This window comes from Colius striatus, chromosome 8 (assembly GCF_028858725.1).
Source record: "Colius striatus isolate bColStr4 chromosome 8, bColStr4.1.hap1, whole genome shotgun sequence".
NCBI lineage: Eukaryota > Metazoa > Chordata > Aves > Coliiformes > Coliidae > Colius > Colius striatus.
Window position 1 is genome coordinate 13,004,011 of NC_084766.1, and position 25,089 is coordinate 13,029,099.

At 36.7% G+C, this 25,089-nt stretch overlaps 1 protein-coding gene across 1 annotated transcript in view; it reads right to left on the bottom strand.

Moving 5' to 3' along the window:
* Nucleotides 1–25,089, bottom strand: part of CTNNA3 (catenin alpha 3) — a 493,584-nt gene that overhangs the window by 61,312 nt on the left and 407,183 nt on the right. Inside the window, exon 13 of the mRNA XM_062001246.1 lies at nucleotides 7,423–7,515. Coding sequence (XP_061857230.1) covers nucleotides 7,423–7,515 — 93 coding nt within the window. The remainder of the gene's footprint in view (nucleotides 1–7,422; nucleotides 7,516–25,089) is intronic.

Below are 25,089 nucleotides of genomic sequence, written 5' to 3' on the forward strand. Positions count from 1 at the left end.
TAAAACCAGGTGAGAGAAGAAGTTTTAGGGTGGTGGGTCTTTTTCTTTCTTCTAGTTTAAAAAAAAATATAAATCTTTAATTTCCTTGAATTAACTCTTCAGAAGGCTATTCACCCTGTCAGCTAGGAGTCTCCAACATGGGTTATTTGCATCATCCCATTTTCAACTTGTCTTACCATGTGAGACTGACATTTCATTTCACCCCCTTCCAAGCTTCCATCACTTTGCTATCACAGATACGGAAATTCTAAGGTCAGAACAAGTTGTCCATGTGATAAAAACAAAGGGAGTAACTACTTGGTGAAGATTTTGACTCTTGTCTCAGTGGTATATTACTCACTAATGTGATCTCAACCCAATGAACTGGCCTCTTGCCTCCCTGGCTACACTTTAGGAAACTGACTTTCCCATAAACTTATGGTTACTCTCTCCAGTTCTTGGACAGACACACACATTTTCTTTCCTGATTCTCTAAAAAAAAGACTGCTCAGATCCACATCACTAAAAATCTTACTACTTGCAGAAGGGAAAAAAGGAAAGAAAAGCATCAGAAAGAAACACAATACATTCAAGAAACTGTTAATGTTATTGAAAACTCCTTCTGAGACAGAGGTGAGCCAGTCACCCTTTTCAAAGGGAAGAACCTCTCTTTGAAAATTATTTAACACTTCCTGCTTTGTAGGTTGCAGTGTGTCATGTAACTCCAGAGAAGAGGAAAATCTCTACTTTTATGCAATTCTGTAGGATAGAAAGAAAACAAATTCTACTCTCCTGATAATTGAGCACATGACAAACTTTTCAGAGCTTTTACCAGGATGAATATGAAGAAATATGCATTTTACATACTCTAGCTAGAAGATAATGGCATACATCCAAAAAGACCCAATTCACATCCCTGCTTTGCCTTAGTGGATAGCTGAGCTTTTCATTCCATCACAGACTCAGCAGCCGCAAGAAACCAGCTCACCTGTGTTCTTGATTCCTTGGCTGTAGCCAGCTGAACATTTGGTGGGAGGAAACAAGATTCCTCCAAATCATTCAAAGGAGAGTAATATATTTCAATCGAACTGTTTATAACAGTTCCAATTGTGACCTTATCATTGTTTTTTCTTGAACAAACTTCGTAGATGATTGTCATAAAACATGTGCACATCAGCTGAGCCAATTTTATCAGGAAGGTGAGCATAAGAAAGGCGTTTGTAAAGACGGTTACATAGATATGTTTTGAATCTCTGTAAGTACATTTTTATACAGCACAAAGCCAAAAGTGACTCTCTGTTAGCGTGAGTAAAATCTGTCTGCTACATTTTACAAAACATTACTTTTTGTACTGGGTGGATAATTGTTTAAGTTTGGATCAAGAAGTGAAAGAGAGAATGGTGGATGCTTAGCAATTCATGGCAAAATGAATACACAAGATGTTCCCTAGGGATGGACTGTGTGGGTGTGTGACACTGACAATCACAGAAGCTGAATTTCTTTTGTTGTTTACTACCTGTTGTCTTCTCCCAGTTTTAAGAACTGTAGCATGCCTGCTGAAGTCCAGCATTCTTTGAACAAGTTCATAGTGCCTCATTTGTGCTGCCATGTCAATTCCCCTATATTTTTAGCTACAGCATAATTACATAAAGCGGTAAAGCTATTGGGAGGTAATAGAACTGTTTAATGCCATTTTTACATTAGCCTTCACTAAAAATTACTCAGATGAGGCAGATATATAATATCAATCTAATTTCTCTTCTTCCCAGGGTAGCAGGCCCACAAATGAAGAAGCGACATGTCATAAAACTGGGCTTCAGTGGGGTTTTTTCACTGTTTCTCATGTCATCCTCAAATATAATCTAGGGAAATATGATCTAGATGTAATAACCATTGAGTGGATCTGACACTGGTTAAAAAACTTCTCACAGAATACTTTTTAAGAATATGTCCAAACCATAGGGATCTATCAGATAAAATTCTGAAGGGACCTACCGTGACTGGTATTATTCAGTATTTGCACTAACAGCATGGATGACAGAAGCAACAGTAACATTCACAAGTAAGAGCCTTGGTTTACAATTCAAAGCAATCCTGAGAAACTTGAGGGCTGATCTGAAAAAAATAATAGGATGTACTTATCTGAGACAAGTACAAGGTTTTACACCTAAGAAAAATAACCAATATGCACATAGAACTGAGACAAAACCTGTTATCGGCAGTTCTCTAGATGGAGACTTGTAGTTGATCAGAATGTGCTCCTAGTAAAAAGGCAAACCACATACAAAACTCATTCTACATTATGCAGAGAAGAAAATACTGTAAACCTTACATTAATGCTCATTGTTGAGACCACAGCTGGCGTAATAGATTTAGCAACATAAATAATCTGGGCATAAAATTCTACAAGCCATTAATCAGTTAAAGAGCATCCAGAGGAGCAAATGAGAGCAAAAAGACATACAGAAACCACTATCTTAAAGGACAAATGAGGAGTATTGGAGTTATTTAGTCAAGAGTTTAAAAACAGAGAGGACATAGATCAATGATCTGTAAGTACAAAAACCCATCATACATGCAGAAAGGAAACCTCACATCCTCTGTGTCCATTGCGGACCTTTCCATCAAACACCCAATTCTAGTAATTAGCTGAATAGAGATAGCAATGCAATTGCTCTTGTTTATGTTATGTGTCAAGATAAGGTGTATTTATTCTACCTTGGGACAAATGGCTGGATTAGCCTACTTCTTGGGGTTCTTTCCAGGTCTACTTGGTAACACTATATAATATTATACTACTAAAACCTTGAGTGCTCCACCAATTTCATCTCTTCCTTTGACTAGAATTGAGGTAATTTAATTAGCAAGGAAATGAAATGCTTTTGATAGATCATGACTCCTGACACAGAATGTTTTGCCACGTATTGTCAAAATTACTATCAATAAAACTCAAAATTAGTTATTTGCATTCTCTTGAACTGTTATCATCGGGATTTCAAGCTCATGTTTGGCTATGATAAAAATTAAACTTTCAAAGTATTTTAAACTTTTGTTTGTTTGCTCTTAGTAATAAAACAGTACATGTTTCCTATTAACGTATGCCAGATTTTGTAGTAGCATTGGAACTTAGTTGTAAAATATTTGTTCTTTGAGTAAGAATAGTGGATTCATTTGATGGAAAATTAGCTTCTAAATGTTTTTAATCCAAGTATCAACACGTGTTATTGGTGTTTGGATTTTATAACCTCTTTTCTTAAGAGAGTTTGGCAAGACATTTATATGGTCTTCCTTTTAAATACATTTTTAGACATTTATTAATGACTGTGGTATTTAAGATGTAATACAAATAGAACAGTAACATAATTCAGCCTATATTTTCTCATTCACAGTAATATACACTGAGTCAACTCTTCATCAACCCTGAGTTGTGCAAACACGATGTGCAACAAATCTGTACAAAAGATCTTACTTTTAGATGTTTTTTCCCTATGTATTCACAAAACAGTCTGCAGAACTCAGAGAAAAAAATGTCAGTGGATGGTTGCCTAAAAGCATTTCTGTTCTCGTGTTCTGTAAGAGGATTATGTACAAGCTAAAATATGTCGCCTCTTCTTCAATATGAACACCTGACCTGTAGCAATAACCTTGACATTAACCTAAGCTGTTCTCTACACTTATTTAGCAACTTTAAACACTTAAAATACATTTTCTCATATCATCAGAATGTACATTGTCTTTTGAGTCTGAAATTTAATTGGGCAGATTCTTCCTTGACCTTTTCTTCATTAGAAAATTACATGATAATAAGCCACTAACTACCTTAGTGGAATTGAACTGATCATGATGGCATAAATTTCCTCATGAAAAACTACTGTGTGATAAGCCTGCAGAGTAACTACACAAACTACACACAACAACTAGAGGAAGATATAACTTTCAGCAGAGAAAAACTGCCTTAGCTCTTGGACCCACAAGTATTACTTGTTTTCACAGAAGCTAAGAATTTGGTCCCCAAGATCTTCTTTGGTGACATAAAACTGCCCTACAAATAATCACTAGTATTGTTATTCAGTTTAATTACTGACAGATCTCTCTGTATGTTGCCCATGTTAACCTTCATCCCATGGTGTGTGATGGTGTCATAAGCACTATCATATTCATCTCAGAGATATAGAATTATCTGAGAGAAAGATCAATGAAGTAACATTTCAAATACTGTCTATATACTTGCAGGGTCAGGAACGTAACCACAAGGTCAAATCTTGGTCCTATTATCACTAAACCTACAGAGAGAAAAAGTCTAAGAAATTATAATTAATAATATATTACTTTTTCCGACATAAGGAAAATGAGATTTCCTAGTTAAGATGTAGCCTTTGTAACAAGTGGCATATGCACGTCACATCTGGTTTTACATGCTTTATATGTTGTGATAACAAGAGAAAGAAAAAAGGCACTTTCATAGGCACTAGTTCCCTGTTGGAGCAGTGTGAGATAGGACACAGGAGAATTTATGACACTCTTGACAAAGCAGGAGGAATCAAAAGTGCTGTTATGCAGAATTAGTGTAGAGACAAATATGTATAAATAAAATTGAATAATTGTATAAATGTATAAGTAAATGTATAAATATTATAATATTATAATATTATAAATGTATAAATTGTATAAATGCCCAAGAGAAAGAACTCAAGGAAGATAAAAGGTTACTCTGTAATCTTGCCATACCACTTTTGGAACTCAGTCATTCTTGGTGCAAAAGCCTCACAACAGTACAGAAATCTGCTGCAGAACCCAAATAAGATAATCCCTGTCTAAATTTTAAAAGATACCTTCCACATACAGATTCTTTATAATGGTAAATAAGTTCTAGATATAAGTCTTCAAACATGAATATCAAAAAGTAGTCTTAACAAAGAGGCCTTAAATCACTGTTCACATCTGCTGCAGCAGCAAATATATTTGTTTAAACACTTGTTTGAAAAAAAAGAAAGAAATAAGTATGTGAAGGTTTCTGTCATATGTTGAGGGTAATGTACCATTTACAGCCTTGATAGCACAATCTTAAATCTAGGAAAAGATACAGAATCAGGCTTTAACCAATAACTGCTATCTAGATCCCCCCAAAAGGAACACTTATACTAATTGTATTATTTGGAAGAGAAATGGAAGAAAAAAATAGAAATGTACATCCTATACTGTCAAAATATTGGGTTTTTTTCCAGATATATTAACCAGAGTTTATCTATAAATCATGTTCCCTTCAACCCTCCCAACTCACTGACAGTGTAGCTTATATATTCTGTAATACAAGCAAAACCATGTCCCAGAGGCATCTCTACACAGGAACAGCCTATACCTCTCATTCTTCATAAGTGACTCCCTACCTACAACTGTCCTTAGCATTTACTTCTTTGTGTAGTCATCTGGAAGTACTTTTTTTTATGTCTGTCTTGTAGAAAACCCTTTCCTTTAAAGAAATACTCTACTTCAACTGAGAAGTGGAAGACCATGTGTGAAACGTGATCTTTTAAAGCTTTAGTGGTTCTTTTGTTACTACATTGTGACAGTAAACATCTACAAACTATTAGTTCTGTTTTCCTAGTGAGAGAAAAAAATGCAAGTGCATTGAAATACTTCTGAACATAAGCAAGCACACTATCTGTACCTATTCCAAACAAATTCATACCACCTTATATGGATAATATTTTGAAGGATAACTTTCCTAAAATTAGAAATTTTAGCCTGAAATATGAGGAAAATGTGCTAACAGTAAGAAAGAGTAAATTGAAATGGACAGCTAGTATATTTTAATTGCCAATTATGTTTATTGAGTGATAAGATTGTATGAGGTGATCTTTCACACAGTTGTTGCATTTCTCACTATACTTTTAAGAATCAACTGACATTTAAATCAACATTTAATAGATAAGCATATATGCAACACAAGCATATTAGTTAGGGTCTTAATAAAGATGTTCATTATTTAGGGCCTTAAGAAATATTTGTGTTTGTTGAATTAAAAAAATATGTTTGCTGAAAACCATATGTGAATTGAAATGTTATTGACAGAATTCTTGTTGTGTTTTTTCTCAGTTCTAGCATTTAAAATTTCCATGATGGAAGTAATACCAGAATTAATCAAGTGTGAGAGATCTGTTACTGCTCTAGGTACTGAGCAAACCAGTAATGAACTAAACAATTCTGGCCCCATGGATCATTCCTCTTCAGAAAGTTGTGTGTAAGAGTAAAGTTTTACTGAAACATTTAAAATGAAAACATAAAGAAGATTAATGATTGCTAGCTAAATATATCGATTTTGTACTAAGAAACCTTTTGTTATCTCAAACACATTTTCAGGCTCTTAATAATGTTTGAATGGAAACAGTAAACCAAAAATATTAATGAAGTCCTCAGGAAAAATGATGATCCAACAGGAAAATCGGATTCAGAAGTTCCAGATTTACCATATTAAGTTTTCCAAAATTCTTCAGAAATTCTCTGGTTAAGCAAAAAACTACAGAACAGTTTCACACATGGGATAATCAGGGGACTGGAACATCTTCATTTTGAGGAAAGGCTGTGGGAACTGAGGTTGTTTAGTCTGGAGAAGAGGAGACTGAGAGGAGATTTCATTAATATTTACAAATATCTAAATGGTGGATGTCAGGAGGTTGGGGCATCACTTTTTTTGATGGTATCTAGCAATAGGACAAGGGCTAATGGGATGAAGCTGGAACACAAAAAGTTTCACTTAAAAATAAGAAAAATTTATTTCACTGTGAGGGTGAGGGAGCCCTGGCACAGGCTGCCCAGGGAGGGTGTGGAATCTCCTTCCTTGGAGGTCTTCAACACCTGCTTGGACATGTTCCTATGCGACCTGATCTAGGTGGACCTGCTTCAGCAGGAGGGTTGGACTAGATGATCTCTCAATGTCTTTTCCAACCCCTGCCATTCTATGATTCTATGAACACAGCAGGAAAAGTCTCTAAGTCATGCACTGCAGTGGCTAAGGTTTCAGAGATATCCCTTTCTCTTCTGCACCTGTGAACTTTCTTGTATGTACAGGTTATGCTGGGTTAATACAAATTGCAGGATTCAGTACAACCCAGATATAAAAATTTCCTCATTGATCAGTCCTCTACTAGACCAAGCCACAACTATGACACTGCAGCATTCTGGGATTTCATTCAGTAAGTGTAATTTTTTTTTTCTAATTTACGTGTTCACCAAGTATTTACAACTTATTTATACTTTCTTTTTCTCTTTCAGCTCATACAAATCAGCTTTATGCCCTCTGCATATTTTCAGAAATCTATTAAGAGTTGAAGAAGATTTGAATGATTCATTGCATGACTTTAAATGGCTTCATAGGAACAATAACACAATAGCACTTTTTCCCCTCATCAAATTGCTTTTTAAATAAATTTGTTTAGTACATACCCTGTCAGTTTTCCCTTCAGTCTGAATACTTGTACGACTGCGTGCATCGTGGTCTTCTTCAAGGTCAGATACATCTTCTAGTTCCTCGGGTGTCTGCGGGAAAAAAGAAGAAACAGGTTATTCTTTTTTAGGGTTAGTAACTTTAGTATTACTGTCAAATGTAATTTTGTCTAAGATAACATCTGAAACAAAAACATATCCTGTTCTAGCAATGCATTCATTAATAGATGCTAACTAAAATTCTGTCAGACATCTTTGAACTAGTTCAGAATAGCCATGCTTTAATTAGAGCACTGACTTTTAAAGTTGACACTTAGGAAAGTTATTCTGTATTTAAACTGTGTTATTACTGCGAGTAAAGGCTTCTTACAAGAAACCTTTACATGACCAGAATGGAGGCCTACGTATTTAGAATAAAAATATTTTTTACAAGTTTTTCTACTACTTATCTTTGTTGTTCAGAGACACTCATATGCTCATTCTCCCATCTTCCTAGTAGATGTAGTAGGCCATCAAAAGGGTCTAATATTTTGTTAGTAGGAGTAAGCAGCTTCAGAATCCTGCTGATTTTGGTTGCTATGCTAACATGAACAGTATTTGAAGTCAACTCAAGGAACAAAAGAACACCCCTTCGTCAGTTTTGAATGACTGACTTCTCAATTCCATTGACCAGAACAAGTTCCTGCACTACAGGAAAAATTAAATGGCAGTAATTTGCTATTTGTACACGTGCCATTATTTCATATGCTATTGTTTTGTTGTTTTGATATTTCCTTAGGGCTTTTTTTTCACTTGTAAGTGGATACAAAAAGTAGCTCTTACAGATATCAATTAATAATATCTAGCCATCTTCTCAACAAAGTCAATCCCAACAATATTAGATAGACACATTTATGCTTTATTTAGCATATAGGCCTTTCACAACCTTTAAACTATTATCCTTCAAATACTTATGATATATTTTGAGGAAAAAAAAATATTTTTATCCTCTTCTCAATATGCTCTCCAAATTCTCCCCTTTAACTTTCTCTTTTTTTCAATAAATCCAAAATGTGAGTGATTTGGGCCAGTCTATGATTTTTACTGTGTATACTGTATGTACTGTAATGCATCTATAATAAAAGAATCAGTTTTTGAAACATGGGTTTTGAGTAATAGTTTTTTCATCCATACATGAAAATTCCATCGAAAAACATTGTTTAACTTATGATAGGAGCAATTTTCTGTACAGTCCGGGTCTTCACATTTATTTCCTCCTTCTACTTAGCAACACACGATTTTAAAAAATAGTTGTAGTGGTTTTGCCAGGGCCAGGCTTTGGCTGCAGGGGGCTACAGGGGTGACTTCTTTAAACAAAGAGCTGACAGAAGCCTCCCCTGTAGTTGACAGGGTCATTGTCAGCCAATTCTAAGATGGACCTGCAGCTGATCAAGTCCAGGACAATAAGTGAATGAATCTCTGTGAATAACATATTTGAAAAAGGAAAGAAGCTGCTACGCAGTTGCTAAACTGCAGCAGCAGCAGAAGGCAGTGAAAATGTGAGAACATCTCCACAGACATCAAGGCCAGTGGAGAAGGATGGGGAGGAGGTGCTCAGGCCCTGGAAGAAAGACTCCCCTGTGACCTGTGATGAGGACCATGGTGAGGCAGCTGTGCCCCTGCAGTCCATGGAGGCCACCAGGGAGCAGAGACCCACTCGCAGCCCGTGGAGGGCCCTACACCCGAGCAGGTAGATGTCTGAAGGAGGCTGTGACTCTGTGGGAAGCCCACACTGGAGCAAGTTCCTGGCAGGACCTGGGAGCCTGTGAGGAGAGAGGAGCGCATGCCAGAGCAGGTTTGCTGTCAGGACTTGTGATCCTGTGAGGGACTCAGGCTGGAGCAGTTGGTACTGGAAGGACTCTTCTCCCAGTGGATGACCCACATTGGGGCAGGGTGTAAGGAGCTGCTCCCGTGGAAGGCCCCATGCTGGAGCAGTTCATGAAGAACTGTGGCCTGTGGGAAGGACTGATATTGGAGAAGTTGGTGGATGACTATCTCGCATGGGAGAACCCCACAGTGTAGCAGTGGGAAGTGTAATGAGGCCTCCTCCTAAGAAGAAACAGCAGCAAAGTCCATCTGTAATGAACTGACCGTAATCCCCATCTCCCATCCCCTGTGCCTCAGAGGGGGAAGGAAGGGGAGTCCTGGGAAGAAGGAAGGGTGGGGGAAGGTGTTTTAAGATTTAGATATTTTTTTCCAATTTTCCCTGCTCTGTTCAGATTGTTCCTTAATAAATCAAACTTTTTCTCCCCAAATTGAGTCTGTTTTGTGTGTGATGCAAATTGATGAGTGATCTCCCTGTCCTTATCTGGACTCATGAAGCTCTCATTGCATTTCTCTCTCCCCTGTCCAGTTTAGGAGGGGGAGTAATAGAATGACTTGGTGGGCACCTGACACCCAGCCAGGGCTAAAACCACCACAATAGTATTCATGCAGAGGTTTTGAATTTTGTCATAAATAATTCAGTAAAAAAAATCACAATGAACATGGTTCTCTAAAGAAAATTTAAAAAAAAATCTAAAAAGCAAGTTCCTCATTACCAAAACACTGCACAATGAAGCACACAGGACTTTCAGAATTATGAATTATTTGAAAAATAGTGTTGGTTCTGCAGATGCAATAGGGTACTCAAAAAAGTTTTCCTTCAAGGTCAAGACTCAATACATAACTTGCGATCCATCTACTACTCAATAATCTACTACGAGCTTGAAAGCCTGATTTGCAATTAGAGGGGTCTGGCAGTGTGAGATTAGTGGCTAGACTCAATGATCTTAGAAGTCTTTTCTAACAGTAGTGACTCTGTGAAAATCCTGAAGTTTTTAGTACCCCAAAAGGCTGATATGCCAAGAGAAATATGACAAGCAAAGGATTATCAGAGAACCCTACCAAAAACAGGCAGGAAAAAATCCAATCAAGTTATGTATAAACAAGACATGTTGGGAAAGACAGTGTAACATTCTGTTATTTTATTTGTGACTCTATAGTAATGGTACTACATGAAACTGCAAAAATATACATGCATACATTCTTACTGCCTTGAAATCAGCCCCTGTGGCCAAAGGGTGGTATATAAATCACTAGACTTTAATGTTAGCCTTTAAACAAAGTTTAACTAGTACTCCATTACCTCAAGAGCACATCAATAAATTTCACTCACTGTACAAAATAACAATTTCTACAAGGTAACGTTGTAAGAAGAAAGGAGTCAAGGCTGGTGTAAAAGCTGACAGATAAAATGCTGATGGTGAAAAATACATGTAGACTTCCTCAAGAAAACAGATCTGTTTCAGGGGTAAAGATGAGCTTAACTCTACACTGGTAAAATAGAGAAGAGGAACGCTTTCTTTTCAGGCAAGACTAACAATGTGATCAAGACTTTCAGCTTTACTTATCGAATCATAAAATCGTTTCAACCGGAAGAGATCTTTAAGATTATCAAGTCCAGCCTCTGTCCCGGCCCTATCAACCACTAGACCATTTCACTAAGTGCAACACCCACCCATCTCTTAAACACCTCCAAGAACAGTGACTCCAGCACCTCCCTGGGCAGCCCACTCCAATGTCTGACAAGCCTTTCAGTAAAGAAATTCTTCCTCATATCCAGCCTGAACCTCCCCTAGCACAACTTGAGGCCATTTCCTCATGTTCTATTGCTTGTCACTAGGGAGAACAAACTGACCTTGCCTTTCTACAACTTCCTTTAAGGTAGCTGTAGAGAGTGAGGTCGTCTGAATTGAGTCTTCTTTTCTCCATGCTAAACAGCTCCAGATCCCTCAGCCATTCCTCATATGAGACATGCTCCGAATCCTTTCCTAGCTTATTAGCCTGCCTCTGGATCCTCTCAGCACCTCAACATCCTTCTTCTAGAGGAGAGCCCAAAACTGGACACAGTATTCCAAGTGCCACCTCACCAAAGTCAAGTACAGGGGAATGATCACCTCCCCGCTCCTGCTGACAAAAATGTTCCTGATACAGGCTAGGATACCATTGGCCTTCTTGGCTACCTGAGCACAATGCTGGCTCATATTCAGCTGCTGTCAATCAACACTCCCAGGTCCTTCTCTGTCTGGCAGCTTTCCAATCACTCCTCCCCAAACCTGTAGCACTGATGGGGTTTGTTGTGGCCCAAGTGCAGGACCTCACACTTGGCCTTATTGACACTCATGGAATTAGTTCCAGAATTAGACACACTAAGAATTCCACAGTAGTCAAAAACTGTTACCATGCAAAAGTCGTTTGAAAGTCTGCAGTGTGGAAGAAAAGCCAGATTTTGTTGGAGGTGGATATCCATGAAATTAAAAAAAAAAAAAAAATGAACTTTCACAAACTCACTTTAATTGAAATACTGACATTTTTATTAGAGGACCAAGAATGGGAAGGGTATTATAAGAGTACCTTTAGATTCTCAGGATTACACTGACCAAGGCTCTGAGGCAGGTAATAGTGTTTATTCAGCAAGAGGCTTGCACAAAAAGAAATCACTTTCTTTTAAAAGCTATATGATACTTGGTTACTACATACAGAAATATATTGCAACTCTTTTCTAAACATTAATTACAGGTCACCCCCTATGCATGAGCATAAAGTTGAACTGATAGTAGCAGGGCATCATTCATTTCTTGTTGAACATCTAACTTGTGGACATTTGACAATCACACATTTTCAATATAGTATGGGTTTGGGTTTTTTTAATAAAATATGGAATACAAAAGGCTGTGTCAGTGCAGAATAGTTAATCATTTTGAAACAGTAACGGTAACATTATTAGTAGGTGAATTTTAGGTAATGTAAGAGTTTTATCCCATCTTCACCCCACAAGAAGTTACATATATTTATTTAAAAACAAATTTAGATGTCATTAAGACAACTTTGCAGAATTTTATTGATACTATTTTTCTGTAAAGTTGAACTACATAAATATTACCAGCCTAAACTTAGGAACCTTAGAGAGCAAGGAGGATAGGAAAATTACACTACTCTAAGTCTTAGATAGGCTTTCCATACACAACAATGTCAATCTTTTAATTATATAGAGTCTAAGTGAGCTCATCTCCAAGTCTCACCTCGGCCCAAATCCTATCAGAAAACTATCATTTTTTTTAATACTGCATATGGCCTTTTCGGGTTAGCAAAATGTGTTTGTGGCTGGGATTGTAACTTTCTTATACATGCCCCATTTACATACCCAGAGGAGTTTCACTCCCAAGTGAGTTTTTCCTAAATCATTTTCTTCAAAGTCCAGATCTGCCAGGTTTTGAACTATAGAATTCAGAAAAAAAATCTATCCAATTGTTAAAGACTAAGGACATTTCAAGCAGAAAGAAGCTCTTGATTTATCAAAACCTAAATCACAAGCTGTAAACCACAATTGTTTTCATACAGTAAGCATCCCGAATTGGGCAAAAATCCCATCATAATAAAGAGGAAAATGGAAATATTTACTCTCCTTGGTTTCTTGCTTTCTCTCCTTGGTAGCTGTTTTATGTAACTCAGTGCATGATTTGTGATTCCATGATTCACTATTTATTAAATAGCTATGAGACACGTGTATTTATTTATATTAATATAATCTGCATTCTTGTTGGTTTTGCTACTTGAAGACCCAGTCTATAACCAAGTCTCATATTGATGAATTTTACACCTTCCTGGTATTCAACTTCAAGCTGCAGTAGCAAGTCATTTACTATTGCACATGGGTAACTTTCACCCATGAATCACATTCACATTTTCATCTATGAAATGAAAAACACTCTCTGATGAAAAATCTTTTAATTTGCTTTTTTCCTAGGGTTTTAAAGAGAATAGTTAATAAATCCAAGGCTTGGCCTTAGTCTCTAGATCTCTGCCAGCCTTTCCAAACTGGGTGCAAGTGTGCTCATTGGCTTATTTTTTTTTTAATCCAAGCTTTGTACAACAATGTGTTTTACTAGGTTTTACAGCATTTTCTCCAACACAAAGTTGGGGGTTTTTATATGCAAACCCTCCTCAAAAGTGATTATCCAAACAACCTTATCTAAATCATTCATTTTTAAAGGTCGCATACACCCCTGAAACCATCAATCCTGCAAATAAAGAGGCTAAAAAATAATGCAGAGTCAAGTCTAAAATCTCAAGATATACAGTGTAAATGGGCAAAGAGCCATCATGATGACAAAGGAGGAAGCTATCTCCTCTTATCTAACATTCAATTAAATGCTGGCCTTAAACTGTCATTATATACTCTTCTGTTTTACCTTATCTTTGTTTCTACACCTCCTATCAGTCACTCTTTTTCCCAAATGAATACTAAAATGCAATGAAGACTAACACCTTCACAGGGGCTAAGTTGATGACTGTTGTCTTCATTATATTACTGCAAACACAGAGCAATTTGTAGCATGTAAATACCAAAACAGCAAAAGACAAGCTTGTACGTACAGAAGAATCCAAATTTGTCTATTATGTTCTTCACTGACAAGAGAATGGGTTTACAGAGATGATCTATTCTACTCACGATCTATCTCATAGTCAGGCTATGGTTGGATTCAATGATCTTAACAGTGCTTTCCAACCTAAACTATTTTGTGATTTGACTAATACCTGTGTTTCAAAAATTGTATCATGTCAAGGAGTACATCACGAATGGGACCTCTGCAGATATTTAGATACTGTACGATATTTTTGTGTGTTAGTCACAACATCACCTTTATCTCATAGTTAATTCTATCAGATGATAGGCTGCCAGAGTTTTGATACATTAGATGGAGAGCAAGAAATTGCAAGCATTATTTGTATTTCCTGACTAATTTAGTAAGATAATTGTTGCTATCAGGTTTCTTGTTATCTGTTTTCTTTAGGGTTTTTTTTTCTAAAAGCGATTATGTTTAGTGTTATTTTGAAAACATTAAAAAACACATTATAAAGGACACCTCAGTGTCAGAATACAGCAAATACCACCCCCCCTATTTATCATCAAAAAAGATAATGAGTCAACTCTTGAGATCTATTCTTGGCACTTCCCTTAAAATGACATCTTTTGCATACCACATTATTTGGGATATTATGACTATAAACCTAACAACTGATCAATTAAACCAGAAATCAGAACTCTGTCTTTGATAGAAGCATTGTCACCAACCGCTGGCAAGAAATTTATCATCAAGTAATAGTAAAATCATTACTCTGCTATAGCCTGCACCCATTACAGTTTATTTTCAAATGATAAACAGTCCTTGTTACTAACAGAGAAAATCGTGGAAAAGATTTTTTATGTCTTTACACTGTAATTTCAGGAAGATTAGTGGTGAGAATATAAACTTTGGTGAAGACCAAACAGTTGAATTAATGATGAGAATAAAAGATGACCTTCAACACTGAAAGATGAAAGTATTTTCAATAAAAAAAGATTACTTTATATAGCAAAGAGTTGAAGTTTTAAAAATAATAAATGCTGTGAACTCACAGTATGAAGCAAAAGGTATCTTATTACTACTGGATGCTAGGAGGGTTTATTTGCTCATTTAACAATAAGCCAACTTAAAACATTCTGCTCCAGGAGATTGTGACAAAAAAAGTTAAGATTAATCACCAGTAGAAATAGCTAAGACAGATCAATAGCCTGACTCCATGTGACAACTCCTGTGTTTTTCGTTCTCACTGAGCATACATTAGGATGTCTTCTGAATAAATGGCTTGAGAGATAGGAAGGATGTGAGTAATGGAGTGTAATTGAAAAGTCTGAAGCAAAATTTTTGAAAGCTGCCTTCTGAAAATCCTTTTAAAGTAAAAATTGCTGTCACAGATGAGTAAGTTGGTACAGTTTTAGCACTTATTTTCTGTGCTTACACTCCTTTTGCTGGAAACCTGTATTTCAGCTCAGTTTTCATTTCTTCCTTTCTTGAAGTTTGGTTGTGCCCCTTGAAGCACTGATGGAACTCTGTAGCTATGTCATTCTTGCATAATGCCAAGAACAATCTGAAGAGAGTTTTACTCCTGAAAATACTGACCTAGTTGTACTCTTGTAAAAGCACTGCACACATTGTTTAAATCTAAAAAGTTGAATGAAACTTGAAAGCTGTCTGAAAATCACAACTAACAATGGTATGGTAACCATAAGGGTCAAAAGATACAGGAAGATAAGATTTATAGACATGGTAGCAGTTCTTATAAAATGAAACAGCATGATCAGAAAAGGATCTAAGATTTCAGGAGCATAAATTCTTCATCAGATATCTGAGGACTCACTTAGGAATTTGAAAGCTTGTTTACTTTTTCCAGATATTTAATTTCAAGAAAGCACTTTAAAAAAAAAAAATAACAAAACTTTAAAATCCCAAATAAAAACAAGAGAAAACGTGATCAAACACAGCTATTGCAATCACTCATTTCTGTGCAACCAAAGTCCACTCCATGAAAGCCATGGCAACTGATATACAGTTCCATGAAAGGTATATTAAGTAGGAAATTTCACCACATGGCTTAGAAGCTTCCACTTTAAACTGAGAAAATTAACAATTAACGAGAACAGAATAGCAGTTTTTAATGCAAATGATCTGTTGTTCTGCTGATCTAAAATATATCCTGTCTCCTCTGCTGGGTTGACATACATTTGCTCCATCTAGTGGGAAGTTAATTAAGACATTTTAGTTATAATGGAAACTTAAGTTGTCCGAAAATAAACAGTGAAAAGCCAACTGAGCTGTTCTTCTCACTCTTGCCAGTAATCTTTATAAAGTAATCTATACATGACCTACCAATTTTATAGTTGTGTTTAAAATAGAAGATTTTATTTCTAAACATTACTCCAATGTTTGAAAATGAAAAAAAAAAGAAAAAGAATAGAACTCGTTTTCTCTGTCATATCTGTATGTATCAAAAGTGGTCTAAAATGTCATTGCTGCAGGACTGGCTAACTGCAAAGGCAACCAGATGGTTTGCATTTTGACTCTTCTGAAATTTATAGCGGTTCCCATTTAAAAAAAAAACAAAACAAAACAAAAAAAGACAGAAGAACAAATTGGGAAAGTACAAGCTGTTCATTCTCTCTTTGGTCTCTGGGACATCATGAACTGACTCCCCCTGGAACACGTTTCTTGGCATATAAATAACATAGCGGTGACTATGAAACTCCCAAGGGGAAATCATGCCTCATCAACCTGACTACCTTCTCCCGTGTTCTGGATGGAAGAACAATGGTTTTCATTTAGAAGGACTCTTCACATCATCTCTAAGTTTCTGTAGCCAAATTAGGACATTAGACTTTGGATGGCTGAAAACTAGATGAATAAAAACTAGTTGGATGATCAGGCTAAGAGGCCAATGGTTCATGCATGGGTTGTACCCTACCTGGTGGCAACAAACAAGAGGATTACCACAAAGCCTGTTTTAAAACCAGTTCTGTATGACATCTTTACCAAGTATACTGGTGGATTGATTGACATGCTTAAGGGCAGGGCTGTCATCCACAGAGATTTATGTACACTGTATGAATGGGCTGACAGGAATCTTCTAAAAATCACCAAGGATAGTTGCAAAGCCCGGCAGTTGGAAAGGGAGAACCGCTTGCTACAAAGAAAATAAGCTCAGGCTGCTTTGAAGGGGAGCAGATCAGATGAAATGGATGTGAGGACTCTGCACACAGCAAGCTGAGCATGGGCCAGGAGTATGTCCTGGCAGCAAGGAATGTCAACAGCATCCTGGGCTGTAAGAACAACAGCAGAGTGAGCAAATTGAGGGAAGTGACTATCTACTCTTACTTGACAGCACTTATTAGACAGCACTCAGAAGGTTGTATCAATTTTTGGCCCACATCCAATATACAATAGACTGCAGAGAGGTCATCAGAGCATAGTCAAGACTGTCAGTGGCTGGAAAATCCATCCTACACAAAGCAGCTGAGGGAAATGGGCTTGTTCTGCCTAGAGAGGAGGTGGCTTCAGGGCATCTAATGGAAGTATGCTAAAACCTGGGAGAACATCAAGAAGATGGAGCTAGACTCCACACAGTGGGGCATGCAGGGAGGATGAAAGGTAATAGGCATAAGTTGGAATTAAAGAGGTTCAGTCTAATCATAATGAAAATCTTTTTCCACAGGATAATATTCCAGCAGTGAAGAAGGCTTCCAGAGGGGTTGTGTAGCCTCTATCCCGAGACGTTTCAGATGTTGCTGGTTAAGACCCTGGACATGGGATTGATGAGTTCCACGAAAGACAGGCTAACCCCTAAAGCAGAGGTGATAATTACAACCAAGATACACTTAGCTAGATGAAGTCACAGGTTCCAGGTACTTTTAACAAAAGCCTTTGTTTTCCTTCCCCATCTTTCAGTCTTGTTTGCCTTTTTTTTTTGGGGGGGGGGGGCGGGCGCGGTGGTGGGTTGGGGGGTATGGAACAGAGATGTTGTGGTTGGGCTGGTTGTCTTTTTAGGGTTATTTAATGTTTAGTTCATACTCTAATCTCACCTAAAGGTGAACTTTCCACAATGCTTCTTCCTTGTGATAGGGAATAGTGAGCTATGTTCAGATAAATTCACTTTTGTGACCAAGAAATGTGAAATTATACTTTGAAAACATGTGACACAGCCTGCAGAAACTCAATTTCTTCCCCACAAGACTCCATTTAATGTAGAAAGGGAGTGTACATCCCAAAGACTCATTCCCAAAGTCAAAATAAAGCAATTGTTTCAAGGCAGACTGTCCTATGAAACACAGATAAAATAGAAGTGGCTCCTAGAAAGTATAAAAATGTTAAAGATAAAAATGGTGTAGAGAACACCTGAAAGTCTGGCTGTCTTAAAATGACATTTCAGTGCTCAAAAAGGACAAGAAACAAGAGACAAATCAGTAATTTGAGAATTCCATAAGAAATGTAGGTTTATCAGATTGCCTGAGCAATGGCAGCCCCTGTATTTCTAACATGCCAAATGCATCAGTTTGTTTCTTTTAAATGAGTTATGCTAAATGATCAGGCAAAAAAAAATCATTTGTATAGATTATTATACACCTTAGCAAAAGATTTCTCATGATAAGTAAATTTCTCAAACTGAAGTAGATGAAATTATTATCTACAACCTGCAGACTTGCTTGAATCTCTTGAGCTTCAAACATCCTTCTCTACTATTCGACATTCAAGTAAAATATGTAATCTTAAACAAAGGTACAAAGAATATTCCTAACAATCAAAAACTTGTGCATAATTGCAAAAACATGGAATATAATGCATAGCCTCCCCTAAACATATAGGTACCACTATTGTCATCCTTCCCACACTTTCTTAGCTGTGACTCTTGTTGAAACTTATCAGTTTTTGCAGATATTCATCCCAGGTAGTAAGACAGTGAAAATAACGCCACCTTAGCCATGACCTACATCTATTACTTTCATTCTTGTTTTTAATTATCAAGAGGCTTCTGATGCCCAGAACATGCATCATCCATATTTAGTCATTCAGTAACCAATAAGCATTCAGTTGAGAGATCAATGTCACTTGACGTGAAAGTAAATAACCCATTAAGCACATCATTGTGCAAAACAGCCTTTGTGTCACAAATCAGCAATGTGTTTCTGCTTTAAGAGGCTGATAGCCTTTATTACTAAGCAGGCTCTCCAAGTGAAGTGAAATTAAGCACACACACTCCCTCCCAACTACTCCTCAAAGAGTACTAACTATTTCAGGTCCAAGGCAGCAAGGAATATTCATTCCCCTTTAACACATCAAATGAGAAATTTATTCAGATCAGTATTTCCACTTTGATACCCTCTGCCAGCCAGTGAAATGGAAGGGGAGACAATTAACCTAACTCTATCACAGACTGCCACAGATAAAAATGACACAGACATAAGTTCCTTAATGTATATGAAAATCAAACAAAATCTGACTTAAGAAATTTGGTCTAACCTGAATTTTCCCCCACGTAGTCAGTGCTTCTCCATTATGAACATTTTACATAATCTTCTTTTTTGTGTGACATTTTATATCACTGGAAGTGGCTATCATCTCTTTCCCTTCTACCCCCGCCTTCTGTTGCTCTGTTCCTCACACTACTTAAGACTAGCCCATTCGGTGTTCTTCTCATAAGTCACATTTTCTAATACTCTGACTATTCTAGCTGCAATAATCAGAGTGCACTTGCTTAAAAAACTAGTGAATTTTGGAGGTTCTCACTGCTCCTCTTGGGACCATAAAGCCCCACTTCCCTCATTTTTAACTAATATAGATAAAAAACAGAATAACTCCAGTCAATTGTAATAAAATAAAATCTTGCTTAGTCGCATTAGGTGAAATTGGTCTTTGAGAGGTCTCCAGTATTATCTGATTTGAACAATAAGCAAACAGCAGGATCTAATAAATCTAAGAATGAGTTAACCATAACCAGCTTAAATTCAATCAGTATCTGGAGCTGATCAGCAATATTTGTATCCCATAGCAATGGATTATAAAAATAAAGTGTCTTTCTTAGCAGAACAAAATGGTACACAAAGACTTTTTTTCATCAAAAGAAAAAAATGCCTTTGATAAATACAGTTTAGAAAAGTATTCATGAAATTAATTTGGTTTGTTATTGCTTCTGCCTACCCAGAATTTTAGGATTTTGTGGAAACTGCTCATGCATTGATATTTAAAACCCTTTCCCAGTCAGTTAAGTCTTAGAACTAGATCTGGTTTCAAATCTCCTGAAAATGTTTAATTTTGGCAGTCAGAACAAACTTCTCTGATAAACTAATGCTGCTTTGGGCATTACAGAAGGGAGCAAATGTGATGCATGGCTAAAGTATCTCAATGTAGGAATGCACACAAATTCCAACTTGTACTCATGTGTTACCAAAATTAGCCGTTCAAAATGACAGGATTTATAGAATTCAACAGGAATCTGCACTGAGCCCAGTATTTTCATTAAAACTTTGTACAATGGGAATAGAGTGGGCTTACAAAATCAGTAGGTGGTACTGATTTCTGGAAAAAGACTGTGATTATAAAGTCTATGTCAAAATGTAACTCATCTTGACAAATGGACTGAGAAAAAGAGAGAAGACAGTAGGAACTGTGCAAAAAAAAAAGAAATGTACTGCATTTAGGCAGGAACAATCAACTGTACAAATAAGAGGTGGGAATAAAGTTGCTAAGCAGAAGCTCTACAGAAAAGCATTCAGAATTATAGTAGATCATAGGCTAAGCAGGAAGCAGCAATGTCACAATCTTGAAAATAAAGGCAATCTGATAGTCTCAAGTATCTACAGGAGTGCAGACAGCAAGTTGTACAAAATAAGCATGAGAATGATATGAAAAGAAACACTCTTTAAGTATAGAAGAAACAAGGAGGACATAGCCTGTTCTCCACATCCTTCATGGATGTGGAGTTCTCCACTTAAAGTGCTTTAAGCTTCCATAAGGAGACATGTGGGGTGGATTTCATGAAAAACTTTCTAAAGGTAATGAAGGAGTGGAATAGATTGCTTGAAAACACTGGGGAGTTTCCATCTGGGCATGTTTCTAAGAACGGGGCAGACAAAAGAATATTATGAATTATTTGAAATTAATCCTGGTCTGCTAAGGAAAACAATCCTGAGAGAGTACCACTGTTCTTGAACTACTGCACTGTAACTGGACATGAAAGAAATAGAGGCAAATATTACATAACATTCAAATTCCTAAATGCTGCTACAAATCAATATTTTTAAAAGCAAAGATACCTTGTTATGCAGAGGTTAAACTATGGAATATCTGCTGTTAAGAGTATAAGCAAGGTCTTTACATGAATGATAAATTTCAATACAAACTGATATATACAAAATTTCAATGCAAATTGATATATGACACTTTAATTCTAATTAGATAGTGTAAATGTGGAGAAACAGATGAAAAAACACCCAATAGTCATTGCACATATTTCTTCATTAATGCAGCACACTACTGTTGATTTGTTATACGAGTTACTACTATTTGCAAGTTTAGAGTGGGACTTGCAATACTTAATATAATGTAAAAAACAGACTTATACAACTGATTAGATTTTGCACATAATGGGTCCATAGATCCTTGATTCATACAGGAAAATCACTTTTGAGAACAGTGATCATACAAATGATAATCTCATTAATTTACATACATTTATTTGCCTTTATATGTTGATCAGACACTCAGTAGACTATTCAAAACCACTTCAATCATTTAAAGGCTAAAATTTTCTCTTACCCCAAATAAAAACCATAATGTTCTCATGGATTTACTTTAAACTTGTGGTTTTGTTTATGGAAATATTAACATATTAGTATGCATATATATGCAGGCAGTATGGCTATTAAGACGTACTTATTTAAGGCAGTGCAAGATTTACTATTGTTAATTACTGAGATACCATGAAAAACAACTCTGCTGGCTAAATATACATTAGGATCATATAATGATACATCATTCAGATATAGTGCATTAAGTGTGCAGAGAACCCAACAGTGCTATTTACTAACTTTTGAGTGCTTGTTTCTAAAACATTCACTGATTTTTTAGTGTAGTATTTTAACAGAGACAGAGACAACATATGAAACAGGGAAAGGAATGAAATCAGGTGCAAACATTCAGATGAACCTGAGAAACTTTAAAATTTAAGACTTGAAAGAGAAGAGGAAGGAAGCTTACTTTCACAAATAAGAAATCCAGTTCCAAAGGGAAAGGAAAGGTAAGGGGTAAAAGACAACTTCAGAATGTTAAGACAGGAAATAACTAGTCATGAATGCTCAATGAACTGTACCACACCACGGGACAACATGAAGACCATAAGAGGCCAAGAGACATGGGTAAATGAGGTCTGCTGCTAACAATGTTGGAATGGCCTTTATCTATTTCCCCTTTTTAACATTTTATCAACAAACTCCTATTTCTCTGGCACATCAAGTAAAACAGTCAGACCTTCAAGAAGAGTAACTGCCATAGTTTACTGACCTAAATGCAATTGCTAACTTTCCATAAGCAGATGATGCAGCCTATAACATCTCTATATAAGTTTGCAATAGCACACTGTTCAGTGGTGTCCTTCATTAGAGGTTAAAAAAACCCACTGAATTCCCTTGAGATTTCAATTTTATTTAATTGTATTTTTTGTAAAAATGCATTTTTCCCAACTAATTAGTTGGTATTTGGTCTATGTAACAGTACAGTAAAAAAACCTAACACCTAACAGCTTCCTTAGAAAAGCATTTATTTTGCTCAGATTTTTAGAGCACATGTAACAGAACAGAATGTTTTGAGTTGGAAGGGATCTGCAACAATCATCAAGCCCAATTGCCTGACTAAAAGTTAAAGCCTGTTAAGGGCATTGTCTAAATGCCTCTTAAAACAATGAGAGGCTTGGGGCATTGACCAATTCTCTATGAAGTCTGTTCCAGGGTTTGACCACCGCCTCAGTAAAGAAGTGCGTCCTACTGTCCAGTCTCAATCTTCCTTGGTGCAGCTTTCCACTATTCCCACATGTCTTATCACTGGATCCTAAGGAGCAAAGCTCAGCACCTCCCGCTCCATGTTCCCCTCCTCTGGAAGCTGCAAAGAGCCATGAGGTTAGACTAACAGGTCTGCAGTTTCCTGAGTCCTTCCTCATGCCCCTTTCACCAAGTCCCCATGGACTCAATCATCCTGAAGGTCTTTTCGAACTGAAATAATTCTATGATCAAGACTGTCAATCAGGGAAATAAATTGAGGGAACTCCTAAAACCATGAGTGCTCCAGGTATCATATTACAATCAGATGGTGACTTCTTTTGTATAAACAGTTTTATATGCAGTGAGTTTATTGGTTTTGGTTGGGTTTGAGGTTTCGGGGTGGTTTTTTTAGCTGTTTTCTAGAAAAAGCAATCATGATTCAGTTTTTGAAGGACAAGGCTAAACATTCCTTTTTCACAAGAAAGTCCCAGGCTACAGAATTGTCCTTAACCTTTAAAGCCTTTTACAAGGTAACCTGGCATAGGAGAGAATTGAAACTACTAATCATTAGGATGAGAGTATTTTCACTAAAATGCCAACTGTTTCAAATTGTATTCCCAGCCAGCACTAAGGCTGCTGGGGATTCTACCCCGGTTTATCCAGCACTTCCCTTATCTTGCATGGGAAGGCAGAGCAGAATGATGAATTTAACTCTGGAGATGACACTGAGTTGGACTACAGACATGGTGCCATTTGTTTTATTTTTCTTTAGCTTAGATAACTTCTCTGGTATGTAGATACTAAGACATATAGGCTGACATAGACTTCAGGGCTCATGAACATGGACCTCCGGGCCTTAGATTTTGTATTTAAACATCCAGCTTCTAATCTGCATCCACATGCTGAGGTAGCTTTTAGCATGTATGTCCCCACTTCTAACAAGACCTTTCAAATCAGGTGACTGTATTATATAATCTCTATATATTGTAGTATCTTTCAATCTCATACTTGAATACAGTATTTATTTTAGTGAAGACAAAAATTTGAATTTATGCACTTGTTAACCTTTTCCAAAGAGACTGGTACCCTGTGTGAATTCCAGTTTTCATGCTTCACAAAAGACATTTTTTCTACTACCTTAGTTTCAAGGCATGAGAAGTAACCTGCATAAAAACAATCTATGACAAACTGTAAAGTAATGGGAGAGAAAATGGAAAAGGAATGAAAAAAAAAGGAGGGGAGGGAAAAGAAATGAAGATGATACAAACAATACCATGTGAGGTGGGACAATGAGCAGCTACACCTGTGATACAACACCATGATTCTTCAAAGAGAAGAATCCTATGTCTTCACAGCAAGTTATTCATACCAGTTGTTGAATGGTTCCTTACATGAATTTTGATTGTTCTGTTATTTTCTTTTTGTCAAGGATAGTATTTTTTTGGTAATTAATAATGCTCTCAACTTTTTCTTGCATAGGCAGTAGATAAATCTCTCAGCTCATCAACATGCCCAAGAATAAACAAAAAAGGAGCAGAGATGTATTACAGCCCAAAACCCAATTATGCCAGGTAAAAGCTGCCTGCCAAAGCTCTAAGCTATCTGGCAATGCTACAGACTGTGTAAGAGTGAATCATTCCATCTCTAAACATCCAGGCTGCAGGTAATACTTGCTATTGAGTTTTCTGGAATGGAAAATAACAGGAGAAAAAGAAGGTTTTTTTAATTGATGAGCTAAACACAGCCTAACATTTCATCTGGTTTTAACTCTATCAGCTGAGAAATGTGATATTTTTACAGTGAGAAGACAATCTTACGAATTAGAAAGCTAGTATGTTCTAAAAATGCATGGTACAACTTCATATACAAAAAAACCCCAAACACAAACAAAAGCAACGACAGAGCAACACTATCAGACAGGATAATCTCTTCATTCAGGAAAAAGTAAACACATTTTTGCATTTTGTGCAGATCCCTTCTGCAGTTAAAAGGCAATTGGGGTCAGTCATCTGCTTTCTGATCTGCGAGTTCCTACAAACAGCAAGAGGAAGCCAAGCAGTCAAGCCTGAGATGGTGGAAGTTGTAAGATGCAAGGCTTAAGGCTATGTTAATGGAATGGAATAGCAAAGGGAGAAAGTAAGCTTAAGTTTAGACAGACACAATTTTAGGTTTCATCTCTGCTGGTGACTGGCTCCATTTCAGAAATAAGCAATTAGTCTGCAAACTCCAACACTGGCAAATGA